Source organism: Eleutherodactylus coqui, chromosome 2 (genome assembly GCF_035609145.1).
Source record: "Eleutherodactylus coqui strain aEleCoq1 chromosome 2, aEleCoq1.hap1, whole genome shotgun sequence".
Taxonomy (NCBI): Eukaryota; Metazoa; Chordata; class Amphibia; order Anura; family Eleutherodactylidae; genus Eleutherodactylus; species Eleutherodactylus coqui.
In genome coordinates, this window is record NC_089838.1 from 160,816,186 (window position 1) to 160,841,156 (window position 24,971).

Consider the following 24,971-nt stretch of genomic DNA (forward strand, 5'->3'; position numbering starts at 1 on the left):
ATAAGTCATGGAGTGCAAGATGTAAGCCTTCTGCTATTGACATTTACTATTGAAGCCATTGTCAAAGAAAAGTTCATATGTAGCTCTAGCCTAAAGCAAAAGATTTGAAAGGTGTGAGAAATAATTATAATATCCAAATGAGAACTTCATCTGAAAGCTAATGTTGGTATCCCGTATACCTGTAGTACCTAATCAGTAAAATTAAACAAAGGCCTTCTAAATTAAAGAAAACATGGAATGACTATGTGTACAATTAAATGGCCAGGGCAGCATGACATTAATGCAAGATGTACAAGCTTGAGGAAAGCTCTAGGGGCAGAAATTGTGTATGTTCAGTGAATAAAGAAATGTCTTTTTTGCATTATCTTTATTTGGATGCAGCAGCTTCACTTTCCTTGATTGTAGATGGAATGCAATGATTCACAAAGTGCAGCCAGTGAATTTATTTAATGGACATGTCATAGCCACCAACAGTGAGCTTAACCCCTTATTGCTCTGTAACGAACATATAAATGATGGCTGGTTTGTTCTCTAGGAAGGATACATATGGTATATATATTTTGCGCGTAAATCATTGTGAATCAGGATGGTCGATTCGGACTCTCATTAAAGAAACTACATTTAGTCTTATAAGCTAACCCTATAGGATGAAAGCAGGTGACACTCTGATTCCGGGGGTTTTACTATGCTTACCTCCCTATCGTTCCACCAGTCTGACCGCTGAAAGCTGCCACTGAATGCATTGAGCGGAGGGCTAAATAGTCCGCCCGATCTAATTTTTATAATGGGTGGACTACTTAGCGTTGCTGCTCAATGCACTACAGTGGCAGCTTTCAGCCCTCACACGGGGGCAATGATATGAGAGGCAAGTACAATACTTATATCACCGGTCTCCACGAGTCACCTACTTTCAGACTATAAGCTTAGGTTGTAGGGCTAAAAGTAGGTGACAAATTCCTTTTAAAAGTAGTTGGAAGTAAAAATCAAGTACATCAATTTGCCTTCCACAAGCCCCTCAAATTGCATGTGAACACAGCCACACATCTGGGGAACACTGGGCTACTCCCAAAAATTGGTCAAAATAATGTACAATGGTGTAGGGGTCAATTGTAGCACAGGGGTGTCACTAAAAACAAAAGAAGGCCCACATGGGGTCTCCTAGATCAAAAATTGCACTAGCAGGTGTGCTGCTTATTTTAAAAGCAAACGATATAAACTTTCAGGGTGCGTTCACAAGAGCGTATATCGGCTCGGTTTTCACGCCGAGCCGATATACGTCGTCCTCATCTGCAGGAAGGGGGAGCCTGGAAGAGCCAGAAGCAGGAACTGAGGCTCCCGCCCCCTCTCCGCCCCTCTGCACTATTTTCAATGAGAGGAGGCGGGATGGGGGTGGGGCTAAGGGCGCGAATTAGCCCCGCCCCCGTCCCGACTCTCTTCATTGCAAATAGTGCAGAGGGGCGGAGAGGAGGAAGAGAGGGGGCGGGAGCTCAGTTCCTGCTCCTGGGCTCTTCCAGCCTCCCCCCCTGCACATGAGGACAACGTATATCGGCTTGGCGTGAAAACCGAGCCGATATACGTTCGTGTGAATGCACCCTCAAAAGGAGAAATTCTGCCAGGTGAAAACAACACTCAAGCACAGGCCTGCTCCAAGGAACAGCTGTAGAGCTAGCAAAAATTTTGCCACGCAAGACAACAGGTGAGCGGCTTGTTTTTTTAAGCCGATTGACGAACATAGATAAAGAAAGTTAAGTTTCAATAAAATAAGTTGTAGAGACTGTATAAATCTTGCTGTTTAGGGTACAGTCAATTATCTGAATTGATTTCTCAGTTTTGTCATTAGTAGAGATGAGCGAACGTACTCGTCTGAGCTTGATGCTCGGGCGAATATTAGCGTGTTCGGGATGCTCGTTACTCGTAACGAGCACCACGCGGTGTTCGGGTTACTTTCACTTTCCTCTCTGAGACGTTAGCGCGCTTTTCTGGCCAATTGAAAGACAGGGAAGGCATTACAACTTCCCCCTGTGACGTTCAAGCCCTATACCACCCCCCTGCTGTGAGTGGCTGGGGCGATCAGATGTCACCCGAGTATAAAAGTCGGCCCCTCCCGCGGCTCGCCTCAGATGCCCTGTGAGTTAGCTGAGGGAAAGTGTTCTATTGGAGTTGCTGTAGGGAGAGTATTTGTAGTGAGTGTAGGCTTCAAGAACCCCAAAGGTCCTTCTTAGGGCCACATCTACGTCTGTGCAGGCTGCTGTTAGCAGTGGAGAATTTTTTTTCTCTCTCAAAATCGGCAGTGCAGAGCATTGCACCCGGCATTAGGGACAGAAGTGGTGCTTAGGCAGGGAGAGTGTTAGGAGTGAGTGTAGCCTTCAAGAACCTCAACGGTCCTTTCTAGGGCCACATTTAACTGTGTGGAGTACTGTGCAGGCTGCTGTTAGCTGTGTTGCTTTTTTTTTTTTTTCTCAAAATCGGCGGTGCAGAGCATTGCACTGCATTGATACTACAGGCACAGAATTGTGTAGGCAGGGCCACAACACAGTTATTAGTCATTGAATAGGCAGAGTGGGCCTTTCCTTTTAAACAAAAGGGAAAAAAGTATATTTGCCCTGCCTCTGTCAGTCCTAAGGGCTCTGGGTACGTGTGTGCTGCGTGGAGACCGTAAAAAAATCAGACGCAACCAGCTATGGTTGAGTGCAGCCTTGCGCCAATTTCTTTCCTGCCTGGGAAATACCTGCTCTGCCACAGTTAATAAAATAACTCTGCAACAGTAAAGTTCTGTGACACTTTTGCAGGGCCGCAACACAGTGTCAGTTATTAAACTTATTATTCAGTGAATAGACGCAGTGGGCCTATCCTTTTAAACAAAAGGGAAAAAAGTATATTTGCCCTGCCTCTGTCAGTCCTAAGGGCTCTGGGTACGTGTGTGCTGCGTGGAGAACGTAAAAAAATCAGACGCAACCAGCTACGGTTGAGTGCAGCCTTGCGCCAATTTCTTTCCTGCCTGGGAAATACCTGCTCTGCCACAGTTAATAACTCTGCAACAGTAAAGTTCTGTGACACTTTTGCAGGGCCGCAACACAGTGTCAGTTATTAAACTTATTATTCAGTGAATAGACGCAGTGGGCCTATCCTTTTAAACAAAAGGGAAAAAAGTATATTTGCCCTGCCTCTGTCAGTCCTAAGGGCACTGGGTACATGTGTGCTGCGTGGAGAACGTAAAAAAATCAGACGCAACCAGCTACGGTTGAGTGCAGCCTTGCGCCAATTTCTTTCCTGCCTGGGAAATACCTGCTCTGCCACAGTTAATAACTCTGCAACAGTAAAGTTCTGTGACACTTTTGCAGGGCCGCAACACAGTGTCAGTTATTAAACTTATTATTCAGTGAATAGACGCAGTGGGCCTATCCTTTTAAACAAAAGGGAAAAAAGTATATTTGCCCTGCCTCTGTCAGTCCTAAGGGCTCTGGGTACGTGTGTGCTGCGTGGAGAACGTAAAAAAATCAGACGCAACCAGCTACGGTTGAGTGCAGCCTTGCGCCAATTTCTTTCCTGCCTGGGAAATACCTGCTCTGCCACAGTTAATAACTCTGCAACAGTAAAGTTCTGTGACACTTTTGCAGGGCCGCAACACAGTGTCAGTTATTAAACTTATTATTCAGTGAATAGACGCAGTGGGCCTATCCTTTTAAACAAAAGGGAAAAAAGTATATTTGCCCTGCCTCTGTCAGTCCTAAGGGCTCTGGGTACGTGTGTGCTGCGTGGAGAACGTAAAAAAATCAGACGCAACCAGCTACGGTTGAGTGCAGCCTTGCGCCAATTTCTTTCCTGCCTGGGAAATACCTGCTCTGCCACAGTTAATAACTCTGCAACAGTAAAGTTCTGTGACACTTTTGCAGGGCCGCAACACAGTGTCAGTTATTAAACTTATTATTCAGTGAATAGACGCAGTGGGCCTATCCTTTTAAACAAAAGGGAAAAAAGTATATTTGCCCTGCCTCTGTCAGTCCTAAGGGCTCTGGGTACGTGTGTGCTGCGTGGAGAACGTAAAAAAATCAGACGCAACCAGCTACGGTTGAGTGCAGCCTTGCGCCAATTACTTTCCTGCCTGGGAAATCAAATCACTGGTAATACAGCATGCTGAGGGGTAGGGGTAGGCCTAGAGGACGTGGACGCGGCTGAGGACGCGGAGGGCCAAGTGAGGGTGTGGGCACATGCCGAGCTCCTGATCCAGGTGTGTCGCAGCCGACTGCTGCGCGATTAGGAGAGAGGCACGTTTCTGGCGTCCCCACATTCATCGCCCAATTAATGGGTCCACGCGGGAGACCTTTATTAGAAAATGAGCAGTGTGAGCAGGTCCGGTCGTGGATGGCAGAAAGTGCTTCGAGCAAACTATCATCCACTTAAGAGTTCTGCGCCGTCCAGTGCTGCAAATCCGAATCCTCTGTCTGCTGCTCCTCCTTCCTCCCAGCCTCCTCACTCCACTACAATGACACATGCTCAGGAGCGGGAACACTCCCAGGAACTGTTCTCGGGCCCCTGCTCTGATTGGGCAGCAGTGGTTCCTCTCCCACCAGAGAAGTTTATCGTCACTGATGCACAACCATTGGAAAGTTCCCGGGGTCCGGGGGATGAGGCTGGGGACTTCCGGCAACTGTCTCAAGACCTTTCAGTGGGTGAGGAGGACGATGACGATGAGACACAGTTGTCTTGCAGTGAGGTAGTAGTAAGGGCAGTAAGTCCGAGGGAGGAGCGCACAGAGGATTCGGAGGAAGAGCAGCAGGACGATGAGGTGACTGACCCCACCTGGTGTGCAACGCCTACACAGGACAGGTCTTCAGAGGGGGAGGCACGGGCAGCAGCAGGGCAGGTTGCAAGAGGCAGTGCGGTGGCCAGGGGTAGAGGCAGGGCCAGACCGAATAATCCACCAACTGTTTCCCAAAGCGCCCCCTCGCGCCATGCCACCCTGCAGAGGCCGAGGTGCTCTAAGGTCTGGCAGTTTTTCACAGAGACGCCTGACGACCGACGAACAGTGGTGTGCAACCTTTGTCGCGCCAAGATCAGCCGGGGAGCCACCACCAACAGCCTCACCACCACCAGCATGCGCAGACATATGATGACCAAGCACCCCACAAGGTGGGACGAAGGCCGTTCACCGCCTCCGGTTTGCACCGCTGCCTCTCCCCCTGTGCCCCAACCTGCCACTGAGATCCAACCCCCCTCTTAGGACACAGGCACTACCGTCTCATGGCCTGCACCCACACCCTCACCTCCGCTGTCCTCGGCCCCATCCACCAATGTTTCGCAACGCACAGTCCAGCCGTCGCTAGCGCAAGCGCAAGTACGCCGCCACGCACCCGCACGCTCAATCGTTAACCGTCCACATAGCCAAATTTATCAGCCTTGAGATGCTGCCGTATAGGGTTGTGGAAACTGAGGCTTTCAAAGCTATGATGGCGGCGGCGGCCCCACGCTACTCAGTTCCCAGTCGCCACTACTTTTCCCGATGTGCCGTCCCAGCCCTGCACGACCACGTCTCCCGCAACATTGTACGCGCCCTCACCAATGCGGTTAGTGGCAAGGTCCACTTAACTACGGACACGTGGACAAGCACAGGCGGGCAGGGCCACTACATCTCCCTGACGGCACATTGGGTGAATTTAGTGGAGGCTGGGACAGAGTCAGAGCCTGGGACCGCTCACGTCCTACCCACCCCCAGAATTGTGGGCCCCAGCTCGGTGGTGGTATGTTCGGCGGTGTATGCTTCTTCCACTAAAGCACCCTCCTTCTCCTCCTCCTCCTCAACCTCTGTCTCGCAATCTAGATGTGTCAGCAGCAGCACAGCGGTGGGCAAGCGTCAGCAGGCCGTGCTGAAACTACTCAGCTTAGGAGATAGGAGGCACACGGCCCACGAACTGCTGCAGGGTCTGACAGAGCAGACCGACCGTTGGCTTGCGCCGCTGAGCCTCCAACCGGGCATGGTCGTGTGTGACAACGGCCGTAACCTGGTGGCGGCTTTGCAGCTCGGCAGCCTCACGCACGTGCCATGCCTGGCCCACGTCTTTAATTTGGTGGTTCAGCGCTTTCTGAAAAGCTACCCACACTTGTCAGACCTGCTCGTAAAGGTGCGCCGGCTCTGCGCACATTTCCGCAAGTCCCACACGGACGCTGCCACCCTGCGCACCCTGCAACATCGGTTTAATCTGCCAGTGCACCGACTGCTGTGCGACGTGCCCACACGGTGGAACTCTACGCTCCACATGTTGGCTAGGCTCTATGAGCAGCGTAGAGCTATAGTGGAATACCAACTCCAACATGGGCGGCGCAGTGGGAGTCAGCCTCCTCAATTCTTTTCAGAAGAGTGGGCCTGGTTGGCAGACATCTGCCAGGTCCTTTGAGCAGTCTACCCAGGTGGTGAGCGGCGATGCTGCAATCATTAGCGTCACCATTCCTCTGCTATGCATCTTGAGAAGTTCCCTGCAAACCATAAAGGCAGCCGCTTTGCGCTCGGAAACAGAGCCGGGGGAAGACAGTATGTCGCTGGATAGTCAGAGCACCCTCCTGTCTATATCTCAGCGTGTTCAGGAGGAGGAGGAGGAGCATGAGGAGGAGGGGGAAGAGACAGCTTGGCCCACTGCTGACGGTACCCATGCTGCTTGCCTGTCATCATTTCAGCGTGTATGGCCGGAGGAGGAGGAGGAGGATCCTGAAAGTGATCTTCCTAGTGAGGACAGCCATGTGTTGCGTACAGGTACCCTGGCACACATGGCTGACTTCATGTTAGGATGCCTTTCTTGTGACCCTCGCGTTACACGCATTCTGGCCACTACGGATTACTGGGTGTACACACTGCTCGACCCACGCTATAAGGAGAACCGTCCCACTCTCATTCCCGAAGAGGAAAGGGGTTCGAGAGTGTTGCTATACCACAGGACCCTGGCGGACAAGCTGATGGTAAAATTCCCATCCGACAGCGCTAGTGGCCGAAGGCGCAGTTCCGAGGGCCAGGTAGCAGGGGAGGTGCAGAGATCGAGCAGCATGTACAGCCCAGGCAGTGCAACAATCTTTAAGGGCCTGGACAGCTTTATGGCTCCCCACCAAGACTGTGTCACCGCTCCCCAGTCAAGGCTGAGTCGGCGGGAGCACTGTAAAAGGATGGTGAGGGAGTACGTAGCCGATCGCACGACCGTCCTCCGTGACGCCTCTGCCACCTACAACTACTGGGTGTCGAAGCTGGACACGTGGCCTGAACTCGCGCTGTATGCCCTGGAGGTGCTTGCTTGTCCTGCGGCTAGCGTCTTGTCGGAAAGGGTGTTTAGTGCGGCTGGGGGAATCATCACAGATAAGCGTACCCGCCTGTCAACCGACAGTGCCGACAGGCTAACACTCATCAAGATGAACAAAGCCTGGATTTCCCCAGACTTCTCTTCTCCACCAGCGGACAGCAGCGATATGTAAGCAATACGTAGGCTGCACCCGCGGATGGAAGCTACGTTCTCTCTCACCATCCAAAACGGGGACATTTCTGCTTCATCAATCTGTGTCTAATATTCCTCCTCCTCCTCCTCCTGCTCCTCCTCCTGAAACCTCACGTAATCACGCTGAACGGGCAATTTTTCTTAGGGCCACAAGGCTCACTCATCTAATTTTTCTAAACAATTTTTATATGTTTCAATGCTCTTAAAAGCGTTGAAACTTTAACTTGAACCAATTTTTAGTTAAACTGGGCTGCCTCCAGGCCTAGTTACCACTTAAGCCACATTAACCAAAGCGATTAATGGGTTTCACCTGCCATCTTGGTTGGGCATGGCCAATTTTTACTGAGGTACATTAGTACTGTTGGTACACCAATGTTTTGGGGCCCTCACCTACAGTGTAATCATAGCAATTTGTATGTTCTTCACCTGCACTCATGGTACAGAAGTGTGTGCGGGGTTGGCCTACACTTTAGCTACATAAATGTAACTTGGGCCTTGGCTATACTGCAGCTACTGAAATGGAACTAAGACTATGCTCCTCCTATACTGCTGCTTCGGAATTGTTCCTGGGGCCTGTGTAGGCTGCTACAATGACTTAAATGGAACTAAGACTATGCTCCTCCTATACTGCTGCTTCGGAATTGTTCCTGTGGGCCTGTGTAGGCTGCTACAATGACTTAAATGGAACTAAGACTGTGCTCCCCCTATAATGCTGCTAGTGATATGTTAGTGGGGCCTGTCGCTAATGCTACGGCTGAAATGTTACTAATTCTGGGCTCTGCCTATACCGCTGCTAATGGTATGTCTCTGGGGTGTGGAAACAGAGGCTTCCCAAAGACATGATGGCGGCGAGGCCATTTCCCACCAACGCTGTTACTGTTAAGGTGCATATAACCACGGACACGTGGAGAGGACACGTAGTGCCTCCAAAACATCCCCCGCCACGGCCCACTTAATCCTGGCCACATTCCGAAAACCAACAAAATAAAACCGCGCTACTAGGTCCGCAGTCACCACCACATTACCACCAACGCGGTTACTGTTAAGGTACATATTACCAGTCTGACTGGGGCATGCAGTGTTGGCCGGAGCCCACCTGCATTAAGCACGACATTACTACCTCAGCTGTGTTGGGCAATGCAATGGGATATTTCTATGTACCGCCGGTGGCTTCCTGGCACCCACCCATGCTGTGGGTCCACAGGGAATTATAAATGCATCTGTTTCCACTTGTAAAGAACCCCAGTCTGACTGGGGCATGCAGTGTGGGCCGAAGCCCACCTGCATTAAGCACGACATTACTACCTCAGCTGTGTTGGGCAATGCAATGGGATATTTTTGTGTATCGCCGGTGGGTTCCAGGGAGCCACCCATGCTGTAGGTGCACACGGAGTTTAACCTACATGTGTCCACTTGTAAAGAACCCCAGTCTGACTGGGGCATGCAGTGTGGGCCGGAGCCCACCTGCATTAAGCACGACATTACTACCTCAGCTGTGTTGGGCAATGCAATGGGATATTTCTATGTACCGCCGGTGGCTTCCTGGCTCCCACCCATGCTGTGGGTCCACAGGGAATTATAAATGCATCTGTTTCCACTTGTAAAGAACCCCAGTCAGACTGGGGCATGCAGTGTTGGCCGGAGCCCACCTGCATTAAGCACGACATTACTACCTCAGCTGTGTTGGGCAATGCAATGGGATATTTCTATGTACCGCCGGTGGCTTCCTGGCACCCACCCATGCTGTGGGTCCACAGGGAATTATAAATGCATCTGTTTCCACTTGTAAAGAACCCCAGTCAGACTGGGGCATGCAGTGTGGGCCGGAGCCCACCTGCATTAAGCACGACATTACTACCTCAGCTGTGTTGGGCAATGCAATGGGATATTTCTATGTACCGCCGGTGGCTTCCTGGCACCCACCCATGCTGTGGGTCCACAGGGAATTATAAATGCATCTGTTTCCACTTGTAAAGAACCCCAGTCTGACTGGGGCATGCAGTGTGGGCTGGAGCCCACCTGCATTAAGCACGACATTACTACCTCAGCTGTGTTGGGCAATGCAATGGGATATTTCTATGTACCGCCGGTGGCTTCCTGGCACCCACCCATGCTGTCGGTCCACAGGGACTTCACAATAGGGAGTTGTACCTGCCTGTGTCTATGAATTAAAAAGCCTGGTCTGACTGGGGCATGCAGAGACACCTTGACAGAATGAATAGTGTGTGGCACATAGGTTCCCCATTGCTATGCCCACGTGTGCAGCTCCTGATGGCGGTGGCACAGGATTCTATTTCTCATTGCTTCTGTACAGCATTGTGGGCTATCGCCCCGCCCCTTTTAAAGAGGGTCGCTGCCTAGCCATGCCAACCTCTGCAGTGTGTGCCTGCGGTTCCTCCTCATGGCAGACGCACTTCTAAATAGACATGAGGGTGGTGTGGCATGAGGGCAGCTGAAGGCTGCGCAGGGACACTTTGGTGTGCGCTGTGGGGGGGAGGGGGGCGGTTGGGCAGCATGTAAGCCAGGAGAAGTGGCAGTGGAGTGTCATGCAGGCAGTGATTGTGCTTTGTTGGAGGTAGTGTGGTGCTTAGCTAAGGTATGCCATGCTAATGAGGGCTTTTCAGAAGTAAAAGTTTTTGGGAGGGGGGGGGGGCCCACTCTTGCCGCTATTGTGGCTTAATAGTGGGACCTGGGAAATTGAGATGCAGCCCAACATGTAGCCCCTCGCCTGCCCTATCCGTTGCTGTGTCGTTCCCATCACTTTCTTGAATTGCCAAGATTTTCACACAAGGAAACCTTAGCGAGCATCGGCGAAATACAAAAATGCTCGGGTCGCCCATTGACTTCAATGGGGTTCGTTACTCGAAACGAACCCTCGAGCATCGCGAAAAGTTCGTCCCGAGTAACGAGCACCCGAGCATTTTGGTGCTCGCTCATCTCTAGTCATTAGCTCTCTATACAACAGCTATAATAGTCTGACTTTACGGTTTGTCAATTTATATGCTATGTAGCATGTCTCTAATAAAAACATATTTGACTCTAAAAAAAATAAATAAAATAAAAGCAATGTTATAAAGTTTGCAAAGGACAAATTCTAACAGGTGAACAGAATAGCCCAAAATTGGCCTTATCCAAGGAAAAGCTGTAGAGCTGCTTCTTGTGCTTTAAAAAAAAAAAAAAGGTTTTGGGAGGAGGAGGAAATACGTCAGAAGAGCAGTAGCAGTTCCACCACCACCAGCGGCGGCGGCAACAGCACCTTGAGGGCAGTGTGTGCTCCTTGTGGAAGCATGAGAGCTCTGTATTTCCAAATCAATATATTTTATGGTAGAAGCAGAACAGCACCACCAGCAATAGCACCTTGAGGGCACAGTGTGGTCTTTAATATAAAATCTATGCTCTGTCATATGTGAGTTAAGATTACCAGCAATCTAATTAATTAGTAGAATCTGCCACAGGGGTTCAGAAGTCTGGTAAAATCCATGCCTAGTTTTTATAAAAGTTAGCCAATCCACATTGTCTATGGGCAGGCGGATGTGTCTGTCAGTTATCACACCCCCAAGTTTCTTCTAACACATTAGCAGCAGGGAAGGGAAGCACTTTTAAAGCATGCTCTGGTCAATTGCCCAGCTTAGACACCCAGAAGTCAAGGAGGCAAATGCTATATCTAAGTACATCTACGCAGGAGCTGATATACTCTTGGACCATCATGGATAACTGCTGCCTGTGACCATCAGCCCTACTCCGTGCTTTTGCTGCAGGCTGTGACGGGCTGAAAAAACTAAGCCACACCTGTGTTAGACTTCCCCTGCCACCGGTGGTGGTCCTGCTGCAGTAGCTTCCTGATCATCCGCCATGAGCTGTAATCCATTGCAGTTACACGTACCTCAAAATTGTATAAAACAGACTCATCCGGAGTTTGCTGATGGGTAAAGAATAACAGACATGATTTCTTTTAAAGGGATTGTCAGATTGTAAACTATTAATGTCCTATCCTCAGGATAAGTCATCAATAGTATTGGCGGGGTGTCCATTGCTCAGGCCCTCTGCCGTTCACCGAGCTGGTGCACTTGTGTGCGGAACTGTATTGTGCAGGAAGCAGACAGTTCTGTTCTTACTGTAGTGGCCAGGCTTGGTATTGCAGGCAAAGTTCCTATTAAAATGAATGAGAGCTTTGCCTGCAATACCAAGCTTGATCACTACAGGAAGAATGGAGCTGTGTGCTTCATGGAGAAATCAAGCTCAGTGCACAAGCACACTGGCTTTGTAAACAGCTGATCGACAGGGAGTCCCAGGCACCCCCACCCCCAATCTACTATGAATGATTATCCTGAAGATAGGCCAGCAACCCTTTAAAAAGTATTCTTATTGTGCAAAGTAGTAAAAAAAAGTTAGATATGTATTTTGTAATGCGTAATTGTACTAACCTGCAAACTAACATGTAATTTATACCTCACACTGAATGGTGTTAAAACTAAACCTAAAAACAACCCCCCCCCCACCTAAATTGCGAAATTACTTTTTTTCTATTCCACACCCAAGAAAAAAATATTACGTTTTTCAATACCTTTTACACAGACCAAAATAGTGCCATTAAAAGCCACTTTGCTGGTTAATCCTGGGATAAAAAGTGGGAGGCAGAATTGCCATGCAGAAAGTCTGCACGGAAATTCCGCAGCAGTTACGCCCTGTGTGAACCCAGAGTCCTAGTTTTCCATATGCAAGCATGAAAAAATCAAGTAAAAACAAAAAAGGAAAGAAACGTGGTTACTAAGGCCCACATAGGCCACATCTAAGTGGTAAATTTAGTTCTGTACAAAAATGCACAGTATTTCCAATGTAAGATATAATTCTGCATAGACATCTTTAATAGTAGAAAATCACCATTTGTTTACTTGAGGCATGCTTAGAAGTGCACCACTCCTTTTATTTGTACACAATGTGGCTGGGCTCACATGAGCGTATTTAAATTGCGTTGTATGTCCGTATAATATGCGGTACATCGCGGCAATTCAAATACATTGATTTTCACTGTTCCACTGAAACTAGCGTTTATTCATTGCATATAGTGCGCTTGTAGAAGAATGCAACATGTTCTTCTCTACTGTGTATTACATGCGATTAGAAATGTGGGACAGCAGGAACACCAACACACAGTACTACAGGTGGAACTGGCTACAGTAGATAAAGTTCTCTGTGGAGAAGTGGGAGCCACATGTGGATCTCCAGGCGTTGCTAATACCATCACTACACATCAAATTAGGCATTAAGAAACAATTTGTCACAGCTCTAGATAAGGATTTGGCAGCCTTATAACACTTTTAAGCCTTTCTTGCTAAGATGTCTGAACAAAGCACAACGCAGGTGTCTTCATCACACCACAGATAAAGAATATCTTGGAGCACAATTAATATCCTAAGAAGCTCACTGGTAAGGAAAAAGTGACTTTGTTGTAGTGGTTCTTGGCTTCCTAGTCAGATGCAAAGCAGAGAACTATGCAGAGCTGGTTGAGACTATAGCACAATAGGCTGCAAGGTGTTCCTCAGATTCCATATCACTAATGATCATCTTGAGAACTTTAACCCCTTTTTTGCTTTTTTTCATTTTCGTTTTTTCCTCCTTCCTTTTAAAAAACCGTAGCTCCTTTATTTATCCATTGACGTCGCTGTATGAGGGCTTCTTATTTATTTGCGGGATGAGATGTATTTTTCAACTGTACTATTTATTGTACCATAGATTTTTTTAAAGTTTTTCAGTACATAAGTGGAAAAAAATGGAAAAAAAACAACCGACATTTTGCTATTTTTGTTGCGTCCTGTTTCTACGGCGCACAAACTGCAACAAAAATGACCTGATAACTATATTCCATGGGTCAGTACGATTACTACGATACCAAACTTATATAGTTTTCTTGCTGTAGTACCTGTATTTTTTTTAAGATATTTAATTTTTTTAAATTATTTTCTGTCTCCATTTTCTGCGCACAATAACTTTTTTTTTTCTGTCGACATAGTTATGTGAGGGCTCATTTTGTGCGGTACGTCCTGTCGTTACCGTTGATACCATTTTTGTGTACAATTGACTTTTTGATCTCTTTTTATTACATTTTTTTCGGAGATAGGGTGACCAAAAAAGAGCATTTCTGGTGTTCATTTTTTTTCCGGACGACGTTCACCGTGCGGAGTAACTAATGCATTACTTTGATAGATCTGACTTTTACGGACGCAGCGATACCAAATACGTATTTTTGGTTTATTATTGTAAATATGGCAAAAGGGGAGGCTTTTTGAACTTGTTCCTTTTTTTTTTAAGAATTAGTAAAAGTTTGTTTTTATGTTTACACTTTCTTTTAGTCCCCAGGGGGTACACAACATGCGATGCTATGATTGCTCCTGCAGTATGATGTAATGCCATAGCATTACATAATACTGCATTCTGACAGGAATCCTACCAAGCCACCCCACAGGGACAGCTTGATGGGCTGTTTGCCAAGACAGCCATGGGGCCTTTCAGAAGGCCCTCGGCTGCCATGACACCAGCACAGCTCCCCCGATCTCACTGCAGGGGGCATACGGGACCCCTGAACATCGGTCAGGGGATTTTAATGCCACTGTCAAAATCGGCGCTATCTCCCTCCATACACATCCTGCAACGGCAGGACATAAAAAAAAACTATGGGGCTGTCGCTAAGGGATTAAGAACAGATCTTATAGGCCATTTACAGGAGAGGACCCATTGATTTTAGTGAGACGGTTCTCTGCATGCTGTGAATTGTGCAGCAGCCATTGTGCAGGGATGGGGACTAGATAACCTGTGTCCATCACCTACTGTGAATGGTGGATACTGTGTTACCTGTATAGAAGGATTACCTTTCCTTGCAATCTTACCTGTGATGATATTGAGAAGTTTTCTCTACAGAATAGGAACTGTCAGACTATTACTATGCTCTGCGCTCAGTGTGAAAACTGTTGATTAGGATTTCTTAAACAAAGATGTTGACATTAAAAATTTAAAAAATAAATTTCCCTAAATTTCTTAAATGTTTAACATAAAGGCCTCCTTCCCACGAACGGATTTACGCCGCGTAAATTCGCGGCAAAAATCCGCTGTGTGGCCCCCTGCTATTAGGTTCTATTGAACCTAATAGCACAATGCTCATGATGCGTAATTGCACCGCGGAATTACGCACCGCGATTTCTCCCGTCCTCACCCGCAGCATGCTCTATTTGCTGCGGGTGAGGACGGGCTGTACGCGCTGACGGCTTCCATTGCAGTCAATGGAAGCCGTCCGTTCACGCTATCTCCCGCTGTAACCAGCGGGAGATAGCGTGAAAAAACGCTTCCCCACCTACCGCCGCAGCGTCATTTGACGCGGCCGGCGCGTCACGTGACACTGCCGGCCGCGTCACGTGACGCGGTGGGCGTGTCACATGACGCGACGGCGGTGGGCGGGGAAGCGGCTTCACGCTATCTCCCGCAGGTAAGTATAGGGGCTCTGGGGGGGCGCCGTGACGGGCTTCACTGCGTAATATTACGCGGCGGAGCCCGTCACGCTCGTGGGAAGGAGGCCAAAAACTGATTTTTGTGTATATTCTGGTTTTGATTCCTGCCAGATCCTCAACTACTCTGCCTTCTGTGCTTCCTGCTATTGCTCGCTGCCTGCCCCGATTTTCTTCTTGGACCTTGTTATTGCTACTGGCCCAGCAGCACTGACCTATGCTACATTGTTGGAGAAGCACCTGTTCACACCATCAGGTACTGCGTCTTAGCCCAGTGCAACATCTGCAGTCACACAACCGGGACTGTGTAACAGTTCGGGGACCGCGCAGCAAAGACCATATCCAGCTTGGAGGGGTCAAGGGTGAAAACCGGGATACCCTAAGTGTTGCATCCTCAGTTAGCCCAAAGTCAAACTGGTGTATGGCAAGGCAAATCCTGGCAAAAGCACTGCATCGAGTGCTTTAAATGAAACCTATCACCACCTTTGAACACCATAAACTAAGTTATGGCGAGGTTCTGAGGCATGCAGAAATTTAGTTTTCAGAGGTGTAACTTGAAGCTTCTGGGCCCCAATGCAAAACCTGTAACAGGGCCCCCCAACTATAACGCTTTATTCATAGTACTGGGCTCCCTATATGGAGAAGAGAGGCCTTATGGGCCCCGTAAGGCTCCTAGGCCCGGGTGCAACCGCATCCCGTATAGTTACGCCCCTGGTAGTTTTTATAGTCACCCATGGAGCTTGCCTTTAGTGGACATGTCTGCAGCTGTGCTCATATAAGTAACTGCGTGTGTGTGCGCACAGCAGACTCATTTCTGCAGGCTGTGCAAGCACACACACTGTTCTCTAGGGAAATGCGTGCACAGCTGCAGAAATGAGACCGCTGGCGTTTACTTTCATAGGCGGCAGCGCAGGAATGAAAATCCAGATGCATATAAAAACTACACCCCGATACTCCTTGGAACCTGGACTATGAGCACCATATGGTTCTCATAGGTGGTGACCGGTTTACTTTAATCAAGTGCAAATACATCCACCTATTGTTGGCTCCCTGCGTCTGCATATGTTAGGCTATTGGACTCCAGTTAGACATCTGCTTTGCTCACCTTCAGGCAATCTTACAGGCATATAACCATAGCAGGCCTGGGGAACTTTTGTTATACTCCCTAGTTCCCATCGCAACCATCAGTACCTAGCAATCACATTGTAGAGCATCGATTGTTAACACAGGGAGCCCCTTCTGTTTAACCACCTCAATGTCGTAGGTGCTATTGACGGCAACATCTAAGGGGTTAATCCAGCAGAGCTGTCCTACTGGGTCTTCCCTTTGAACACTGCTATATACCAAACTTTCAAGTTCTAAATTAATACAGATTTTGACTTTCGCCATTAACAGAAACTGGGTGAATCGAGGAGCTGCAGTGCTAGATCACCTGAGCTGAGGAGCGGAAGTAACTCTTTGTTTTAACTCATTTGGCGGCAAATCCGCCTGCAGCCACTAATCCTGGGATTAGCCAGCCATGTGGATGAGATTTGTCAAAAATCTTGTCCACACGAGATGGCCAATGCATCGCGGCAAAGCCGTCGCTGCGGCGCGGATTCCCCAGCTGCAGTATGATTATTTTTTTTCTGTTGCAGCCTCACTCCTCTCTATGGGAGCGCTGGCTGCAACGGAAAAGTATGCGGCCAAGCCACTCCAAAACCCGTGGCTAAGTACCGCAGGTTTTGAAGCTGCGCTTTCTCGGTAGAAATCTCGCGTTTCTTCGCTGCGGCAAAACCGTGAATTTTCCATCAGGAATACGACCCATGTGACCTTAGCCTTAAAGAAAAAAAAAAGAAAACCCCTTTAACAGCCAGTTGCAGGTGCCTGTGGAAGCACTACTGAAAGACAAGTTGATTAAATTGCCTTATTGAAAATTTAAACAGATCTAGTTAATACAACCCCTTCTTATGTTTCTGCTTCTCTATGGCTGTATTCTTGATTTCATGCGTCATATTTGGCCATTTGTATGACCACTAAGAAATAATCAGTTCTGTGGCAAACATAGGGAGTACTATATTGTTGAATGCAAAAACATTTGCTTGACCTCTGAAATCACATTTTTTGTAGCCGCCCCCTTCTCCTAACATATTACTGAAAACATTATAGCCATATGAATTTTTATAGGTATTATAGAGCGACATGCAATGTCTGAAATAAAAAAAATTGTAAGAAAATTCAAGTAAACGCTTTGGCATTATCTGGATTTATGCAATAATTAACATCTGGTTTGACCATTTGTCTATAATGAATTGTGAATTTGATAATCTAGTAGAGGGAGAAAAAGAAGGTAAGGGCTTGAATATAAAAATCTGTAATTCCCCCTTTAGGCCGGTTTCACACAATTGAGAAACTCACGTGAGATTTGTGCATTGCGAAGCGCGCAAATAGGAATCCCTTTATTTTGAACGGTGTCATATACATGAGCTGCATGTCCTATTTTTTGCATTCCGAGGAACGCATCCCCTACTGTTTTCAATGGGACAGTAAAACGCATCACAATAGGAAACACTTCCAAACCACTATTGCATGTGAAACTCGCGTGAGGGCATCGGTATTTCACACAAGGGATATGGGGTGATTTTGCCTAAAAAACACCTCACTTCCGCGGGTAGAACGCAGGTTGACGAGCGTGCCTGCATGTAGGTAGGCTTAGCAGTAATCACCTTACCCAATGTTTCCTGTAGCTGCAAATTAGATTTGCACAATGCTGGAGGAATTTTGGCCCATTCCATCCTGAAAATGTGTTTGAGTTCATTAAAATTTTGAAGATGCCTTGTTAGCACAGCCCTATTGAGGTTATGCCAAAGCATTTTGATAGGGTTAAGGTCAGGACTCTGCCATTCCAAAACACAAATCATTATTTTTTTCAACTATTCTTTAGTTGATTTACTTTTGTGCTTGGTAATTGTCTTGTTGCATTATCCAACATCGCTTCAGCTTGAGGTCATGGACTGCTACTCTTACATATCCTGTAAAATGTTTTGATATACCGTAGAAGTCATTGTTCTCTCAATGATCGGAAGACATCCAGGCCCTGGGGTAGCAAAGCAGCCCCAAATCACGAGGTTTCCACTACAATGCTTCATAGTTGTGATGATTTTTTGGTACAGTGTCTATTCTCCTGCAAACATAGTATTGTGCATTTGTGCTGCAAATTTCAATTTTTGTGTCATCTGTTCATAAAACAATTTCCCAGAGGCATTGTGGAATATCCATGTGGTATTGGAAAAACTTCAGATGGGCCATTTTCTTTTGGACAGGAGCAGCTTTATTCATTGTGTCCTTCCATGATCATTATTGTTCAGTATTTTTCTAATCGTGGACACATGAACAGAGGTTTTCCAAAGTTTATAGATTTCCTTCTGTAGATGTTTTGCTTTTACCCTTGCTTTATCACTTTCCAGGATTGCCTGTTGTAATTTTGGAATTATCTTAGCAGGACATCCACTCCTATGGAAAGAAACAACAGTCCAAAATTTTCCCCATTTGTAGGTAATAGGTCTGTGGATGAAGTACACTGAGGTGTTGGGTAATGCTTCTTGTAGCCCTTTACAACTTTTTGCATCTCTAGAACATGTCTTCTGTGGTCTTGTGAAATTTGTTTGCATCAAGGCATGGTTCATACTACCCAATTTTGCTTGAGAACAAATTTGTCAGCAACCTAGCTTTGTGTGCTTTTACTTAATGGACAAAGCACCTGTAAAACTCACAATTTGATCATCCTCTCTTTAATTGAAACACTTGCCAGTTACTGTAGATCTTAGAAAAGTCATTAAACAGTTGTTCATTTACTTTTCTTTTCATCTGCATTGTAGAGGTTTACTCAAAGGTTTAATAAAATAAACAAATGGTACAACTGGTTTGATTAGGTATATCTAGAACTGTGACTTGGATAACAATCAAACCATACTTTGTTATCAATGTGGAAATCCAGGTAATGCCAAAGAGTTCACTTACTTTTTCTTGCAACTGTAAATGCTTGGTATTATTACGTACTGGAAGATAAATAGCATTAAACAGAATGGGTGAAACACCTTAAAAAAATCAGTATGGGCAGTTCAATGATAAAACACCTGTAGTACTGAAGTACATGCACTAATTGGCTTGTATAGTAGCACCTCTGCAGTACAACTCTATATTCTTTACTTGTGTTAGGTGAGGAAGGCGCTAGTTTACTTATAGGATTGATTGCCCCTGGTCTCGCTCTTGGAAATGAGCTGATTTTGTGTGGGGAAGGCATGGCCAGCCACACAGTAGGGGAAATGTAGTATCATAGGAGAGCCATTCACATGAATGGCTATCCTCCAATACTAGGATAGCAGAAATTCCACTAGAATGGGAGCTGCTCTAAGTGGCCCTTCGATTTGGGTCATAGTGGGAGTACTCCACTCTGATGTTCAAATCCACTAACATGCCACATGTACAGGGGTTACTCTAGGCTCAGCCCCTTTAAGAAGCTCGTCCTCAACATAAAAAGTGATTTACAACTTACATCAGTTCTTTCTGACGGTTCTATGTAAGGACTTACTTATGTTACAATACTTTGAACTTACATACATAGTCATCATGGATCAATTTAATATTGTAACTTGGAGGACTACTGAATTTTATATTAATGTTTTGTTTCTTTTATTGTTATACAAGATATAGGAATAAAAATCCTACTCACAATGGTCATGGTGCAGAATAAGCCACAACCAGGGCCTTTTATCAGGACCAAGAATATGATTTCATAGTTGCTGTGGAGAAACACTCTTTCCTAATAGTGATTAACCGTATGAGTTATGGGATATATCGTTAGCTATAAGCACCGTCTCTATATTGTGGTCTATGCTTGGCAATATAATTTCATTTAAGAAGAAAGATATTCTTTTGGTGATCCCAACAATTTTGTCAGGACTGTCAATTTGCTGGCTCTTGTAGCTGGCAGATGAATGGATTGTCTACACCTAAGTGAAAATACAAACAAGATGCCCTCTTCCTCAAAGATCCTCCTCCATTTACCTGCAAGACTTTTTTTTTTCAAACCAAAAACATGGAAACCAAACAGAATGAGTCTTTCCTTATTGGGAACAGGCACATACGGAAACTATTACGTTTCTATTCTGTTCCAAGGATGTGCTTAATACAACTGCATACATTCTTCTATAGGACTATACGCGTTTTATTGTATTTGGCCACATTACTGGAAAAATAGTATAGCATGCTGCGCTGTTTTTCTGGCATTTATGACTGAACTCCTGGATAGAAAGAGCAGACAGAAGTCTGAACTGAGCCTAAAATAGAGATTCATGTCAATGTAACAAAATAAACTGATCTGTTAAAAACGCTTCATAATGGATGCCTAACGGATGCAAATGGAAACAAACTATCCATTTTTTTTTACGGATCCATTTGTTTAAGATTGCATCAGTTAGACATCCTTTTTTGTTTTGAAAAAATAAAAAGACCTGTTAATAATAGATGAAAGAATGCGGATGTGAACCCAGCCTCTTTTGTAGTCCACCAAGACAGACTGTTGTGAAGTTTTATATGGCCTAGTCACAGCTGCATTGGAATTTTCTGTCCATTTGAAACCTCCAGTGTAGATCCGATAGAAAAGTTTTAGCAAAATCTCCTGCACTATTTCATTCATGAAAAGGCTGGTTGGAATGTCAAAAGCCAGACAGACCCATTATAGTCATGCGCTGGATCCAGTATTTTCATTGTTCGACTCCAAGGATGGAATACGGAGGCACCTTATGGACCCCATTGACTATAATGGGTTCCATCAATTTACCAGAAAGATAGCACAGCATGCTACACTATTATTTCTGGCATTTATGGCCGAACACCCGGCCGGAGCAAGCTAACGGAAATATGAACAGAGTTTTACCCACTTGGAGACAAACATTTGTTAAAAGATGATGCAAACACATCGGGTTTCACAGACTAGAAGAACCAAGCAGTATTTATGTAGACTAGCTATTCCCATATAAAGCCACAATATCGAGTAGTTATTTCAGACTGTATAACCTGAACAATTACATTATAACAATACCTTCTATTGAGCGGTTACTCTACTATATGCTGTATTTTTGAAAACTGTATAGGAAAATGAATGTTATTCCAACCACATATATGGGTATATATATTTTTTTTTATAAATTCAATTTAAATATCTGTAAAGCAAACCATTTCTTAAATTTGTGACTTCAGAGTTCATTACGGAAAAAAAAAAAAACCAAGTTGCAGCAAGTTATAAAAATGTGGATTCCCTCGCCACATAGTTCAGACCAAAGCACTGCAAAAAAATCAGATGAGAAATATTTCCTGTACTTATCTTTAAGGATTAAAAATATTCATTATACACTCTTGCAAATAAAGTAATGCAATGCTGGCAGCTTAATGGATGTTTAATACCCACTGATTTTTTTTCTTAGTCTTCCAATCATGCATAATGTGAATGATGGTGGACTATAGCCAGATAGCTGCGAGGTTGGCGGAGATGCAGGTTGAATGGCACAAAGCTGGCACGGATGTGAAGCTGGTCACTTTTAAATAAGGAACAAATATGCATGGCAATTGGTGACAGGCAAAACAGCTTTAGGAGCCCACATTTAATTCCCAAACCGAGACAAAAACTTGGCATACTCCTTCTCTCCCACTCATCAATTGCTTGATAATATGCCAGTTGTTACTTGATAAGTGAAACACTATAATGGTGCATGAATGTTATTTACACATATACAAGAACACAATCACATAGAAAGCATAGGAAAACATCCCATTTTAAAACGGGTTGTTCCATCAGAGACAACCCCTTTAGCATGCAATAACTGCTTGCCTGAGTCGACCTCCTTGCAAACAGCTGATTTTCAGGGAAAAACTGCAGCCAGACATTACTGCAGGGCAAAAGTAGTGTTACATGATGGCCATTCACATGAATACAAGGATGCAAGCAGGTCTTACAGAGTGACTCCATTTCAATTCATGAAGAGAGGGGGCTACAATTGGGGACCCCACTCTATGACATTTATATGCCCTAATAAAGACATATAAAACAAGAGTTACCTTCTTGGTCCAACCCATTTAAGTAAAACAATCTTATAAGTCCAACCAAAGGTGGTGCAAAGGATTTAATTAAAAAAAGTTTCCCCCCACCCCCAAAACAGTGTCACATCTTGTTTTCAGGCTGTATCTAGCACTTCAGATCAGTTCAGGCCCATTTATTTGCATTGGAATGAACTGCAGTACCACACGCAGACCATGGACAGGTGTGGTGCTGTTTCTGTGGGGTAAAAAAAAACAAAACCTTTTTCTAATTGTGGACAACCCCTTTGAGTGTGTATAAGAGAACCAGAGTACCTCTTATTTTAACTAACTTTAAAAATCAGTAAAGGCACAGGTGAGGCATCACTGGGCATTATAGTAGTATGGCATTGGATGGGATAGTAACTGCTAAATGGCCATCTGACCTTTTGACTGATGGGAGGGAGATACAACAGGAAATACAAGCTGTATGAAACGCATCACTTCCTTCCTGATGATTGGCTGAAGGTGAACACCTGAGTAACTGGCAATCTGCTTTACAAGGAGCTGGTTAAGTCAACGGCCTGCACTGGGGCATTCAGAGGCCATTTATTTGGCACTAATGCATCCACTAACATAGTGCCATTTGTCCATTTTATGGCAGCTCTTGCAGTAAAAGGTCTTGTAACAGACTATATAAACTTTATTCCAAAGAATATAGAATATATACACCTCTTACTCTATGACAAAAAGTCAGCTATAAGTAATTTGGTTTTAAACACATTGAAATACTAATACTGGCTGAGTAACAAACAGTCATAGAGCACATTTAAGAAACATTACCTCAATATATGGAATGATTTTGCAAGAGAAATCCTCCAGCAGCCACTTTTTTGTTAGTTCATGAAATATTACCAAGGGAAGGCAGAAGAAAATGATCAAAAAATCCCAGAAGGCCAAATTTGCCAAAAGTGAGTTGGATATGCTTCTCATATAGTAGTTATGACAAACTATGCACATTACAGCCATATTACCCATAATCCCAATAACAAATATAATAATGGATAAGCACATGACTGTATATGCTCCATATGAATCTTCTGTTAAGGGGTAAAATGGGTTCTTTATGTGCAGCTTTTTATTAGTTGTGTTTTTTGGTACTAAAGCTTCGTTTACTTCCGGATTATCAGAGAACACTTTCAAATCATTGGTTGCAACGGGTATCGATCCATTTAAGGACAAAGCATGAGGTTCTGTCTCTTTCTCCACATTAGAACTCTGCAAAGTTTCATTTAAATCCACTAAGATTTTTTTCCCACTGTTGGTTTTGTTTGAGCTGTCATTTGCCTTCTTCCACTGACGTTCATACGTTTCCCTTTTGTTTCTAGCACGCATGTATAGCATGGCATTCTGGTCGTTGTGATGCTGCTCAGGTGTTCCAGCCTTATACCTGGTTTCCATGGCTGTGCTGCTCGACTTTCCATGCTCCCTGGGCAAGCTCTCAGATTGCATATTTCTTGCAGGTGTTCTCTGTTCCAGTTTGCCATTTTGCAGATATGAATTCTGTTCAATCAATGTAGAGTCTACAGACTTGCTTAATCTTGGATGGAAAAATTTACAAATAATGTTCCTTAAAACACCACTTGGGGTGGACTTTTCATCAACAGTTTGACTCCTCGTCCTTTTAGAATAAACTCTGTCTGGAAAAAGAGAACGATTGTGGCACCAGCTTGTGCCGTCTTCATATTCCGCTTTGTTTAAATCATCCTGCAGTTTATGATTGCTCACTATTGATGCCCCAAAAAATATAAAAAAAATTGTGTAAAACGGTAACTGCATGTTTAAAAGAAAACATTCAGTTAAAAAGCAAGAAAAAACACGGCTGGTTCCATGTATGTCACTTCATTCCAGAGTGCCAGACAAAAGCAGCGAGAACAGACAAGAGAAGTAATATGGTGTAAATAAATTACACACTCCTTGGAGTAAAGTTTCACCTTTGAAACATAATGTAAATGACACTGCAATTCAATGAGTGGCAGTCAATCCAGCATCACTGCACAAGCGGCTAGTAGAAAAAGTTCAGGTTGCCAATGCTGTACATTCATACAAATACCAGTACTCCACCCTTTTTGTGCCACTGTCTTTGTAAGAACTGTTGGCTTTCCCCTGGCTGCTCATTTAAATTTCCTTTCAGCGCTTCATTCCAAAGACATCAAGGGACAGCTTTTCCTCTTCTTAATAATCACAAATGAAAATAATCCCTCCCAGGCTCAGAGTAAACAGGTTGCAGAGATGTCATCAGATCAGATTAAAGGCTGGACATAAAAAGACAGACAACAGGCTCTCACAGACGGAAGAGAGAGAGAGCAGACTTGGCAGTTTCCTTGAATTTTCCTTTGTCTGAGTTCTAGATAGTGTAGGTGAGGAGAAGGTGAAGAAGACCTGATGGTTGTCAAGGTGCAGAAGAAGGACCTCTGCTTGTGAAGGCTTCTCCCTGGTTATACTGCCGCTGTCACTGAAGAGAGCCCCGCCTGCAGCTTTTACAAGCCTATTCTCTGCGCCTGTGTGTGGCTGTAAAGGAGACAGCCTCTTCTCCTCCCTTCTCTACTCTCCATCTAATGTCACTCTAAACAATTATCACACCTTGCTGTGTGCTCTCACATGTATCTGCATGCATCCCCAACAAGAAGGGAGGCTGCTCAACACCATGACTGGCATTTTTAAAGGCACTATCACATACCCCATCAGATTTTCCAAACAAAAGCTAATCCTTTACCTCGGTACATTGTAGTAGTACTTGCGGCAGCGGTGCCATTCTCTGTCTGGGCAAAGCATAGCTAGTTCTCTTAGCACTGAAGCTGACACAAAGGCTGTGCAGGAGGGGCAGCGGGGGAATGAACAGAAGCTGTTAATGCTGCAAGTAAGACCTACAAGCAGCTGCCAGAATTCT

At 45.3% G+C, this 24,971-nt stretch overlaps 1 protein-coding gene across 1 annotated transcript in view; it reads right to left on the reverse strand.

Moving 5' to 3' along the window:
* The window catches only part of GPR37 (G protein-coupled receptor 37), a 37,982-nt gene extending 13,224 nt beyond the window's left edge, over window positions 1-24,758 (reverse strand). The window contains exon 1 of the mRNA XM_066591859.1: window positions 22,865-24,758. Coding sequence (XP_066447956.1) covers window positions 22,865-23,860 — 996 coding nt within the window. The 5' untranslated portion in view covers window positions 23,861-24,758. The remainder of the gene's footprint in view (window positions 1-22,864) is intronic.
* Between the last annotated feature and the right edge of the window lie 213 nt (window positions 24,759-24,971).